The 13,548-nt window shown below is 47.1% G+C and overlaps 1 protein-coding gene across 1 annotated transcript in view; it reads left to right on the forward strand.

Annotated features, from left to right (window-relative positions):
* The window catches only part of IGF1R (insulin like growth factor 1 receptor), a 1,159,892-nt gene that overhangs the window by 817,544 nt on the left and 328,800 nt on the right, over positions 1-13,548 (forward strand). Inside the window, exon 6 of the mRNA XM_086958078.1 lies at positions 5,466-5,610. Coding sequence (XP_086814204.1) covers positions 5,466-5,610 — 145 coding nt within the window. The remainder of the gene's footprint in view (positions 1-5,465; positions 5,611-13,548) is intronic.

Consider the following 13,548-nt stretch of genomic DNA (forward strand, 5'->3'; position numbering starts at 1 on the left):
ATACAGAGATGTCCGGGGGCAGGGGTCCCGTATGAGACGGAAACGTGGAGTGGTGGCGTGTAACACTTGAGGAGCCGGGCTCGGGCCCGGTCGTGCAGAGGGGGAGCGGGCCCTTCATGTGGCCTGTCCAACATCTTGGTTTCAGGTACTTGAGGAGTCGTTCACCCCCCCCCCCCCCCCCCGGGTAGATCTGGGCGCGCCGGCCCAGCTGCAGCCAGGAGAGGCCAGGGGCTGCCGAAAGGAAAGAAGGCGGCCGGCCGGGGTGGCCAAACATGGAGTCTGATGGTCACGTGCACGGGTGCAGGCACGCGGTCTGGGGATCGTCGCAGGTCCAGTGTAGGTGTGTCATATACAGTTCTGGGTGGACGGCAGTCAGCTCCACCCGTAGATCTGGGGCTGCGGAGATCAGCGAGGACCACGCCCCGAGGCCGGGTCCAACAACAACCACACACGTAACCACACACACAACCACACACACAACCACACACATACAACCACACACACAACCGCACACACAACCACACACACAACCACACACACACACAACCACACACACACACAACCACACACACACACAACCACACACACACACACACACACACAACCACACACACAACCACACACACACAACCACACACACACAACCACACACACACACACACAACCACACACACACACAACCACACACACACACACAACCACACACACACACACACACAACCACACACACACACACACACACAACCACACACACACAACCACACACACACAACCACACACACACACAACCACACACACACAACCACACACACACAACCACACACAACCACACACACACACAACCACAACCACACACAACCACACACACACACAACCACACACACAACCACACACACAACCACACACACAACCACACACACAACCACACACACAACCACACACACAACCACACACACGTAACCACACACACGTAACCACACACACGTAACCACACACACGTAACCACACACACGTAACCACACACACGTAACCACACACACGTAACCACACACACGTTACCACACACAAGTTACCACACACACGTAACCACACACGTAACCACACACGTAACCACACACACAACCACGCACGTAACCACGCACGTAACCACACACGTAACCACACACGTAACCACACACGTAACCACACACACAACCACGCACGTAACCACACGCGTAACCACACACGTAACCACACACACACGTAACCACACACACGTAACCACACACACTTAACCACACACACACACTTAACCACACACACACTTAACCACACACACACACGTAACCACACACACGTAACCACACACACACGTAACCACACACACGTAACCACACACACGTAACCACACACACGTATCCACACACGTAACCACACACAACCACACACACGTAACCACACACAACCACAAACCAACACAACCACACACATACACAACCACACACGTAACCACACACACGTAACCACACACACGTAACCACACACACGTAACCACACACACGTAACCACACACACGTAACCACACACACGTAACCACACACGTAACCACACACACACGTAACCACACACACACGTAACCACACACGTAACCACACACACACGTAACCACACACACGTAACCACACACCCACGTAACCACACACACGTAACCACACACACGTAACCACACACACGTAACCACTCACAACCACACACACACACGTAACCACACACACGTAACCACACACGCGTAACCACACACGCGTAACCACACACGCGTAACCACACACGTAACCACACACACGTAACCACACACACGTAACCACACACACAACCACACATGCAACCATGCACACACAACCACGACATCCACACCCACAACTGCACCCACACACAACCACAACCACGCACACAACTGCGCACACAACCACGCACACAACTGCGCACACAACCACACACACACACCCACACACACACAACCACACACACACAACCACACACACAACCACACACACAGCCACACACACAGCCACACACACAGCCACACACACAGCCACACACACAGCCACACACACAGCCACACACACAGACACAGCCACAGACACAAACACACACACACACAACCACACACACACAACCACGCGCACACATTCACACACACACATCCACAACCACACACACATACACACACAACCACACACACAGCCACACACACAGCCACACACACAGCCACACACACAGACGCAGCCACAGACACAAACACACACACAGCCACACACACAACCACACACACAGCCACACACACAGCCACACACACAGCCACACACACAGCCACACACACAGACACAGCCACAGACACAAACACACACACAAACACACACACAAACACACACACAAACACACACACACAACCACACACACACAACCACGCGCACACATCCACACACACATCCACAACCACACACACATACACACACAACCACACCAAGCATTGGCATAGCCAATAGGTCTCGCCTTTGGGACCTTATAAGTGTGTAGCCATGCAACAGTTGATGTGGTTGCACCAAGGATGTTGTGCTGCATAACGAAATACTTAGACGGTCCCAAAAGCGAGACCTATTGGCTATGCCAATGCTTGTTATCTTAATCTTCAGGGTTTCTACTTCGAGTCCATTTGCAAGTTACCTTGCTTTATTGTATAGTGATTTCAACATCCTTAAAGGACCTTAAAGTTTGCAGGAAAATAGGAAGATGAAATTCAGATGTGAATTAGATTCGCTAATTAATTTAATGTCCGGGTCTATTTTGAAACAGAGAGGTTTTGGCTCTTGCTTACGGTGAAGCGATTGGTGGTCTAAAGGGAAAGCGTTCTACACTGAAACTATTTCCAGTGACAAACATTAGTGTAAGTATTGCTCAGGGTGTCGCTTTACCAACACAGGTTTTTAGATACTTGTTGATTTTACGTGGTCAGAGTAGGGCTTGAAGGAATTGGAGATTTCCATGGAACATCTATTTGAAGAGTCTTAGTTTGTGCCACACTTTCCTCTTTATTTTGGTTTACGTAACATGCAGCCATGTAACTTGATCAAAGTGCATTTTTGATACCTGCTATCTTATCAATTGCTGCTTTTGTTTTGCAGACAGAGTTAAGTGTCATGTCCTCTTTGTTCTTTTGTCCACATTCAGTATTGTATACCATGAAATCCTGCTCTCCAGCATCTCCCCAAACTGAGAGTCAAAAACCTTAACAACTTGGGCAGAAATGATGCTCAGCTTGCTTCTCCTCAGAAGCATATGTCCAGCTCACAGCGCTAAATAAATGTAGATCTTTTTTGTCACTGATATTACAGTGTGTTAAACTGGACCCATATCCTTGTAGGGCAGTTTAAGGGTCGCCCAAGGGCCCCCACTGTCACCTTTACATTGTAACATGTTCAGGCTACCACTTCCTAAACCCTGAAGAAGAAAAACTTACTATCATTCCTGTGATGATGAGACGTCAAATTTGTGTGTGAGCCAAAGAACAACAAGATGACTTGGACACCTGAAATCTAGATTGGAATGAAGTGGAATTTGGATGAGTTCGAACAGGCTGAAGCTTAAAAGAAGTGCTCCTGGGGCTCTGTAATATTAACTTTGAGCATGCACGAATGTTCCCTCATCCCCCTAAATTGTTTGACTAAAGCACACAATTTACCTAAGTGGCAAAAATCTGTGTGTCATTTAGGAAGCCCAATTTAACTAGTATGCACATATTGGTTTCATAGTTAAGTCCAGGTTGTTCTCTCTTAGACAGTTGCAACGATCCATGCATAATATTAACAGAAAACATAAAATTATTGTAAGGACAATCGTAAATTCAAATTTGAAAATTGTGTACCAATGCCTTATTAGAAGGTCCTTCCATCTATTACATTTCCTGAACTTCAGGATGCACAGAATCCAGCCGCTCGGCACAGTCTGAATATATGCAAGGGGGCGAAACATGCCAGAGTAATTAGTTTGCCCCATTGGCTACAAGCACAAAAAAAAGATCTCACTTAAAATTCTCTGTCTTACCTGTAGAGCCATTCAGGAAAAAATCTGTAAATACTGTACTGGGGGGATTGTTTATATAATTAGATCTCGGATTGGCGATCGCCTTTAGAATATGCCTCTCCTGGTTAGGCACCAGAGGTTTTCCGGTTTTATCTGGGCCTGCCAGAACTGCAATCCTATCAAGCTAGCCTCAAGGAAGTGCTAGGGATCCCAGGGTCAGGAAGCAAACCTTGGATAAACTGCATAAAATATACTTTGACTCCGGTAGGGTGTGTGGCTCTTTGGACCAAACTGGAGGGCACTCTGACAGTTAGTAAAGCTCTGTTAAAGTGGAGGTACCAGCAACACAAAGTGGATCAACTGGCGGCATTCTCCCTATATGGCACCCTGCCTGACTCTTTTCTTAAGATCAAGGTAGACCTGTGAGCAGTTTTTAGACGAAATAGAGCCTCCTTTGCCTCGATAGTTGTACATGTAGTTAATATACCGATACCAATAGCCTCTTTTACTGGCAAATGGGCAAGTAAACAGAGCCCTACAGGATACACCTGCCCTAGCTGTGGGGCAAATTGGGAGTTGGACGAACATGTTTTGTTTTTCTTCCCAACGGATGTTAAAAGCAGGAAAAAGTAAATTATTCTTGTTTGTTTGCTTTTGGGTGTTGGGGATTATCATATTGCTTTTTCGCATTTTAAAAACGGAGGTTAGGCAAAGTCTGTTTTTTTCTGTATCCCGCTTTTTAATTGAAATATGGAGGATTAGGCAAACGATGTGCTTCCTAATGGTTATTTATTTTAACTTGCGTTTTTTTCTTATTTAGAACTCGTATTATCTTTTCATTTGTATACCGTATCTATTTGCTTTTTAATAGTCTATGGAGTTTAATTCATGCTATGTAATTTTATTTGTTTTACTTTTATGGTACATAGCCGAAATAAAGTTAATAAAGTAAAGGTTTAGTGCTATAGGGCCAAACATGTGGAAAGCACAGCTTTTGGAAGTAATTAAACTAATTCTAACTTGTAAGTTTTACGTAGGCCATTTAAACTCAAAAGCTTCTAATGCTGGTCTGTTTCATTAGTGGAATATTTCTTGGTTGTTTTCTTTAGGATAGGTTCTCAGCAAGCGCCTTGAGACATTTTGTGATTGTTGTATATAAATAAATAATTAAATAACAAATATCAGAATGGAAGTGCTGGAAGAAAATTTTGTACGCACATTAATCATTTTTTTTCCTTTTTTTAAAATATTTTCTTTTAAGTTCCCAATGAGCTTTGTGGGTCAACCTAATAAATGATGCGTCCCAGAAAAAAAGTCTGTGGCCTTATACAGGCAATCTGATAAAAGTCACGTCTTTACTATCAAAATGCCACCTTTCTGATCTACTGCAACTGTTTTTTGTCTAGACAACATAGCATCGGAGCTGGAAAATTTCATGGGCTTGATTGAAACAGTGACTGGATATGTTAAGATTCGCCACTCGCACGCATTGGTCTCGCTGTCGTTTTTGAAAAGTCTGCGAAGGATTATGGGAGAGAAGCAACTGGATGGGTAAGTGAGGGCAGGTGGGTGTTGGGCCGGTTTTGTTGGGACCATTTTCTGAGTGAAAGTCTTAAAATGATCACAAATGTCACCTGGCAACCGGCAACAACAGCCTTCAAGGTGAAGCTGTGGGTCCAGCTCCTAAGATTTCTTATAGGCCGGCACTATACTGCCTGACCTGTTCCTGCTCTTACATCACAACCTCGTCTCTCCCCTTATACAAATTGTACCAAACGGTTCGTGCCTTCCTACTTAGTTGTCTAGAACACCAGTTTTTAATGTGTATAATGTCGAAGTTCAACATTGAAATGTTAAACACTTTCTCCAATTCACTGCAATTTTTAAGTACTGCTGAATTTGTAAAATAATAAAGCACAGTGGGGCAAAGCTTCTACAAAACTGCTGCCTAATGTTCGGGATGCCAAGTACAAAGGATGGATAGTCATGGTTCCTTCCACCTTATATCTTTTTCTTTCACCATCCAACACGTTGTTTATCACCATTTGGCAGTTTCTATTCGTCCCTGCTTTCTTCCTCCTATCTACCCCTTTTACCTTTCTCTTTCTAGCTCTGAGTCGAAGTCTGATAAAGAAAGTTCTGTCTCCAAAAACATGATGCTGATACCAACACACTGCAATCACGAGCAGTGCGTGTTGGATCGTTTAAGATGTTAAGAATCATGACTAATCTATTAGGCCCTCGCCAGAAGGGAGCAAATACTAGCGAAAGAGTAAAACTAGTGCAATATTTGAACATCGTCATCTTTTCGTAGTGAATGAAATATGGCTACCTTTAAGTGAGCATCAAAAAACTTTTCTGTGAGAGATTGTATGTAGGACATTCTGAGTAGTTTTACGGATAGTTTCTTGAATTACTGGTGGTTGACTCAGCACCTGAACACTGGCAAGATGGAACTTGAATACAGAGGGTAAGGGAGTGCCATGCACCTGGGGTGCCAAGTGAGGCAAAATTCAGGGTGTTTGACACTCGACTTGAGCCTCAGCACTCCATGCAACATAGCTGTCAAAGAGTGATTGTTAAAATTAGGAAATGAAAGGAAATTATATAAAAATCTTGACACTTTTCTGCTTAAGTGGAATTCATTCTCGGTTTGTAACTATTTTTGACCGTTTCAGGTTTTCACGAGCAAGTATATTTAAGAGAGTAAAAGAAATGTATATGTTAAGTGCAGTTTTAGCTTAAGGGTTTGCTGGTGTATTCACCCTATGCGAGGACCTGTGAACCTCTAAACTAGTCTGAACAAATGCTATTTTCTTTCTTCTTAGTTTTTGACATTCTGTTATTGAATAAGCAAGTACTCTTTTTACTTTGACATTATGTTATTGATAAACAAGCAATTTAATTTTAAAAAAAAAGAATTGTGGGTGAGACCGTTACTTGGTGAGACGAGAGGGGTGATAGGAAAAGGCAATGCGACTCAAATGTATCTCTAGCGGCACCCCAATAATTAGCGCTGCCTCACTGGTATATCCGCAGAGAGTTACGCCTGAAGTTAAGAGGCTTCTTCTCGGGGTGTCTGCCTGAAACATGCTCGCCCAGAGCGCTAGCTGGATGGTAGCCCTGCCATTATGCAAGCAGTGGTTCTTGTTGAACAGGTCGCGGGGGCGACTGCTTGACCCTTGAGTGCTTGGGATTACTCTCAGGTGAGACCTACGAGGTCAGCCTCTCGCTGGACTATTCTCTGTATTGCGGTTTATGGCTAGATTTGTGTGGTGGCCCCAGAGGGCATGTCAGATGTCGGTTATATGGTTCGAAGATTATTAGGAATAGTAAATTAGGACTGAATTAAAGCAAAGACGCATCATCTTTCTTTCATTTGCTTTGTGGCACATTTAAATTGATAAGACATGGAATAGGGATCACTGTATCCTTTCGAAGCATCCTTTTCTAAAATCAAAATATTCTTGTACCCTGTCTCGCCTCAAATCTTTTCTATGCCTCTGTGCACATGGAGGGAGGGAGTTTGGGCTGAAAACCACTTCTGCAACTGTTTACAGAGCTTTTTTAGGTTCCAACCTACAAGAGAGCACAGCTGTGTGAAATGCAAAAATATCTCAGTAAGTTTCAGAAAGTTGACCTGGCAATGCATTCTGCCTGCTACTTGGCATTGACTTTGTGGTTTGTAACTCACATTTTCTGGCTTTCCATTTGCTTACTTTATTTGCTTTAGGCTGTTAAGCTCGAGTTTGTACCTCCCCATGTCAAAACCCCTGCTTGTGTCCTTTTTTTAGACAGCACCATCTCAAAAGGTATCTCGTTCTTCAGCTGCAGAAAACATTTGCTTTTCATTATTGGTGCAGGAAGTTCAGTATTGGCATTGCCAGGATGGATGAAAGCCTGAACTTTTATAAAATCATGTTGGAAAACTATTTCTTACTAAAAAAAACCTTGCTCTAATTTAGTCTGATGTATTGCTTATTTTCTTTATTTTACATTGATTAACTTGTAAATAAATGCTTGCCCGTTTTCAATGTTGGTCTGAATGCAAAGTTTATGAGGGCGCATGTGGACCGCACTGATTTATCCTGATGTACCACTACTACTAAGATGAAACAGTTCTGGATGTGAATGAAATACATTTTTGGAGTATTTGCAGTTATATTCATATTTAATACACTTTTTTGCAAACCTCTTCTTTGGTGAATCCATTTAATTTGTGAAACTGCCATATTTTTTTTGTTTACATTTTTTTTGAGTTTTTTGGGGGGTTTCTAATAAACAGGAAAAGTGGGAGCAGTTGGGGGCTTCATTACACCCTATATTACACCCTATACATGCCATATCCCTTGTAAATCAGGTACCTTGGACATTATGACAATTCAGCATCAAAGGGCATTTTCAACTGTCAAGCATGTTTCAATGGTTTACAACTAATACACTAAAACGTGATCTTATAACAGTTGTTTGTACATCGTGTGAGTTATTTTTTCATGTTGGACACGTGCTAGACACCGTATTGCGTGTTGTGTCTGTGTTGTGTGTTTCCCTGTGGTAATCGAATACCTTGCTGTGTTTCCAATGCTTGCAGCTGTCTGTGACTGGTATGTTCATTAAAATTACCAATTGCATTGCTTCCCTATGTTGACAACTGTAGCAGTTTACACCAGGCCCAACTGAGCGTTGAGGATCTGTGTCTGCGGTGGTAGCCTGAATTGTTTCTCATGTAGCGCATGTGGTGTAGGTGCTTTAGGGCGTGTCGGGCTTAGCTTGTTCTGTAACTGTGGAGGAGGACTAATAATGAAACTGTGACAAAATAACCTCTAACCGGTTTGGGGTCTGGGCTGTGGGGGGCTGGCGTTTGGGCATACGGGGCAGTAATACTGGTGATGACGTCTGTACTGTAGATGTTGACGGTTGCTGTTAGCAAGATTGGGGGCATGTACCTAATTACTCTTGCTTGGCAGGTTGCTGTCTTACGTCTGACCACTACACTCCACCCTTTGCTTGTGGGCACTGCTCTATGCTGAGCGCTCTATGAATGCATCCCCTGTTGAAGCGCGGGTGGGATATGTACTCTCTTGCATATGGATCAATATATTTAGGATTGCGTCCCAACTGGTAGCGATGGGGGTCTTCCGGATCCCTAGTGTGTCGTCACTTCTAAGAACAGTACTTTCTGCTTTAGCACAGTTGAGAATAGAGTTTCTCCACGCTATGAAGTGTGGTTGGTTGGAATCTTTCCATATCTTAGTAATTAGCCTCATAGGCACCGTCATCCCCAATTCTAAGAATCTAGACGTAACCTTGTTGTTGCGACTTATGTATAATAGGTGCAGAAGGTATATGTGCCATTCAAAGGGGAGTGTGCGGCCAGTGCTTTGTGTTAGCGCATTTGCCACTGCCTGCCTGTATTCAGTCAGTGTGGGGCATCCCCACAGCATCGCGCGTTTTAAGGAAATTTGACCGTTTTTGCTGCTAATAACATTTTTTGTTGTGCAGGTACCTCTGGGGTTGCGCGCTGGGCGTTTTCTGCGCTGCACTTACTCCCCTTCTTCACCACTCGGTCCTGCAGGAGATTCAAGTCCTGCCGGGACTCACAGTTGGCCGCCATCTTGGGTGAGGAGGCTCACTAGGTGAGCGGTCTAGCGCTCGGAGCCTCACACCAACCATCTGCCCTATAAAAGCCATAATATCTCGGCCCCCCAACTGTTAGGACGCTCGAAATTGACCAGAGCGAGTCTTTGGGAATTATGCTATGTGCTAGAGGCAATTTGCGCACTTCGCGCATTTTAATGAAATTTGACCGTTTTTGCTGCTAATAACATTTTTTGTTGTGCAGGTACCTCTGGGGTTGCGCGCTGGGCGTTTTCTGCGCTGCACTTACTCCCCTTCTTCACCACTCGGTCCTGCAGGAGATTCAAGTCCTGCCGGGACTCACAGTTGGCCGCCATCTTGGGTGCGGAGGCTCACTAGGCGAGCGGTCTAGCGCTCGGAGCCTCACACCAACCATCTGCCCTATAAAAGGGCGCCCCCTTACAGGGAGCGCAGCGGACGGGCGCAGCCGGCACGCCGTCTGCGCGCCGAAGTCGTGCCAAAGTCCAGCCCGTCTGCGCCCGTCCGCGGCCGGACGGGCCCAGGGGCCAGGGACGCTGCCATTTTCACTTCCTATTCCCCCTCTGCTCTTATGAGTCTACAAGCTTCTGCATGCCCCCTATCTCCCGATACCTGGGCCAGGATTTCTTCCCTGGGGATCGCAGGTAACTCCCCCCCCCCTTCCGGGGCCGCCGTTACCTCTCATAGCACCTGCTCCAGTTGAGTCGCAGATCCGGGTATTATACCTTAACACTCGCTCTTTGGTCAGGCATCAAGCCGATATTCTTAACCTTCTCTTAACGGAGAGGCCAGACGTTCTCCTCCTATCTGAGACCTGGCTCACCGACGACTCCCTTCCTGACATCCTCGCAGCATTACCCCCAGATTACTTCCTGTTGAACACCAACCGTCCTGGGGGGCCGCTCCGGAGGAGGGGTGGCAGCGGCAATACGCTAGAATCTTAAGATTATCGCCTCCGCTTCCATGACCCTCCCTGAAGTGGATAACCTGGTCCTTCGTCTCGGGACCGAGGTCGGGGCAGTTACCCTTATGGTACTATACCGTCCTCCCCACCCCATGCCTTCATTCCCCTCATCTTTTATTGAACAGTTAACTAACTTGGCCACCTCCTCCCCCCGCACTGTCATTGTTGGTGACTTTAACTATTGGTTCCAGCATGAGGACGCGGGCCCCCATGCCTCCGAACTATTCGAGGCCCTCTCGAGCCTGAACTTCACTCAATTAGTCAGGTCCGCCACCCACAGTGGCGGCCACATTCTTGATCACATCTGGGTTCACGGGGTCAAGTCCTCCTGTCCGCTTATAACTCCTTGTGTATGGTCCGATCACTTTTTGATTGAGCCGCCGATTCCTCTAAATTCTTATCTCACCTTGCCCTTACACGCCCCCTGCTTCCCAACGATTCAAGCACCAACGAGCTTCACGGGCATATCTCTGACTGGCTCACGACAGCCAGCGATATTTTTGCCCCTCCAACTAAGTTCCCCCGATCCCGACATCGTAACTCTCACAAATGGTTCACCCCCATCTCAAGACCCTGCAATTGGAACTCTGCCGGTCAGAGCACAGGTGGAGGAGAGACTATTGCTCGCCTAGCAGAGGCGTATACGTCACTGCGCTCAATAAGTACAAAACAGCCATCTCCGCAGCCAAAAATGCTTACGCCTCAGAAAGAATCTTATCCGCCCCTTGCAAGTCCAAAGAGATTTTTAAAGTTCTTAATGAATTCACTTCCGACCCCAGGACACTCCCGACTCAGGCCCCCACACAGGAATCTTGTAACGCGCTTAGTACTTTCTTCATTGAGAAAATTGCTTTGATTAAAGACACCATCCCGGCTATCCCCCCTGGCGCTGGTTTTGTCTCTCCTCCCCACAATGCCCTCTCTTTCACTCAGTTCCCTCCCTTAGACCCCACATCCTTGGCCACATTGGCTACCCGCACTAAGTCTGGATCTCCAGACGACTGCTGTCCCCCCACCATACTACGAGACATCTGCCATTCTCTACCCGATTGCATCCTTCCCCTGCTGAATTCCTCTCTCTCGTCCGGTACAGTGCCCAGCTCCTTCAAGGAGGCCGTTTTGGTGCCTCTTCTGAAGAAGCCTGGTGCTGACCCCGCCGTTCTGGCGAATTACCGCCCTATCTCCCTCTTGCCCTTCTTTTCCAAAATCCTGGAAGCCCACGCCACCGCCTGTCTCTCACAGTTCATAGAGAGCTCCAACTTCCTTGAGGGCAACCAGGCCGGCTTTAGACCCGGCCACTCTACGGAGACTGTGATCTTGGCCGTGCTGGACGCCTTGAGAGACGGCGCTGACAAGGGTACCCCCCAGGCCTTGGTATTATTAGACCTGTCAGCCGCCTTCGACACGGTGGACCACAACATCCTCCTCCACCGTGTCGAGCAGGCTGGCATCCAGGGCCTGGCGCTGGATGCCAGCCTGCTCCTGACCGGGAGGTCTCAGACCCTCAGCCTGGGCACTTTCAGAGCTCCTAGGGAGCACTAGCCCTTTGGGGTCCCCCAGGGCTCCTCTTTGTCCCCTCTTCTCTTTAATCTCTATCTTCGACCCCTTCTTTTTTCTCTGAGGCAGTGGGACGTCACCGTGTTTAATTACGCGGACGACCTGCAACTCATCTTTCCTCTCAACTCTCCCTCCGCTATCCCTAATTTCCAGGCAGCTATGTCCCACATCCTTCAGTGGATGTGTCAAAACCAGCTCAAACTGAACCCCGGAAAGGCGGAGCTCCTTCTTCCTGGCAGGAGCTCTACCTACTGGGGTCCGCACTTTTGGCCGGCAGACCTTGGCCCACCCACCCCCCCACCCCCGTGGCCTCGGTAAAGAGTCTCAGGGTCACTATTGACTCCGGCCTTTCTCTCGGGACCCAAGTGGGGACGGTGGTCTCCTCCTGCATGTTCCAGCTGCACAGGATCAGGAAGGTGGCCTATCTCCTCACTCCTGAAGCCCTTCTGCAAGTCATCATGGCCCTCGTCCTCTCCCGCTTAGATTTTTCGAACTCTATTTACCATGGTCTGCCTAAAACATCTCTTTCCAGACTGCAATCTGTTCAGAATCAAGTGGCGAGACTGGTCCTTGGGATCCCGAAGTGGCAATCCGCCAAACCCCTTCTTTCCAAACTGCATTTGCTCCCTGTCATTTCGAGGGCAGCCTTTAAGATCGACTGCCTTACCTTTAAATCTATATCTGGCTCCTGCCCCGTCTTTCTGAAATCTCTCATCAAGCCCTATTGCCCTTCACGGAATCTGAGATCTTCCCACCTTCACTTCCTGTCTATCCCCCTATTAAACTCTGCAGATCTGGAGGCCGGCGATTTGCATTCCTGGCCCCAAAACTTTGGAATTCCTTTCCCCTCTCTCTCAAAACCTCTAATTCTCTCATTCTTTTCCGTAAAACCCTAAAAACATGGCTTTTCCCTCAATCCAGCTAAGTCCCCCTGGTCTTTCTGTTTCCAACCAGCGCCAGGAAACCCATGGTGTCAGCGCGCTTTACAAATTCCCCTTACAATACAATACGTACTAAGTCTTCATCTAGGTGCATGCATCTGGGGCACTTTGTGTCTTGCCGACTGAAATATTGGTTGATCTTTGCAGGTGTGAGATATGCACAATGGGTGAAGTAGAATTGTATTTGCGGCAAGCGCGCATTTCTGGGGACCTGGGTTGAGCTCTCTAACACTGACGCCCAATACTTGTCCGTGAACTGGCATCCTATGTCTGTCTCCCAGTACTGGCAGAGGGACGATTGGTCTTCCGCTGTGTGATGTCTGAGTGACGCTGCAAACCATTTAATGAGGTGCCCACCCTGCCCCATAACATGTAGATATTGGATGGTGAAGTGTGTTTCTGGCTCAGTGG

This window comes from Lissotriton vulgaris, chromosome 2_1 (genome assembly GCF_964263255.1).
Source record: "Lissotriton vulgaris chromosome 2_1, aLisVul1.2, whole genome shotgun sequence".
NCBI lineage: Eukaryota > Metazoa > Chordata > Amphibia > Caudata > Salamandridae > Lissotriton > Lissotriton vulgaris.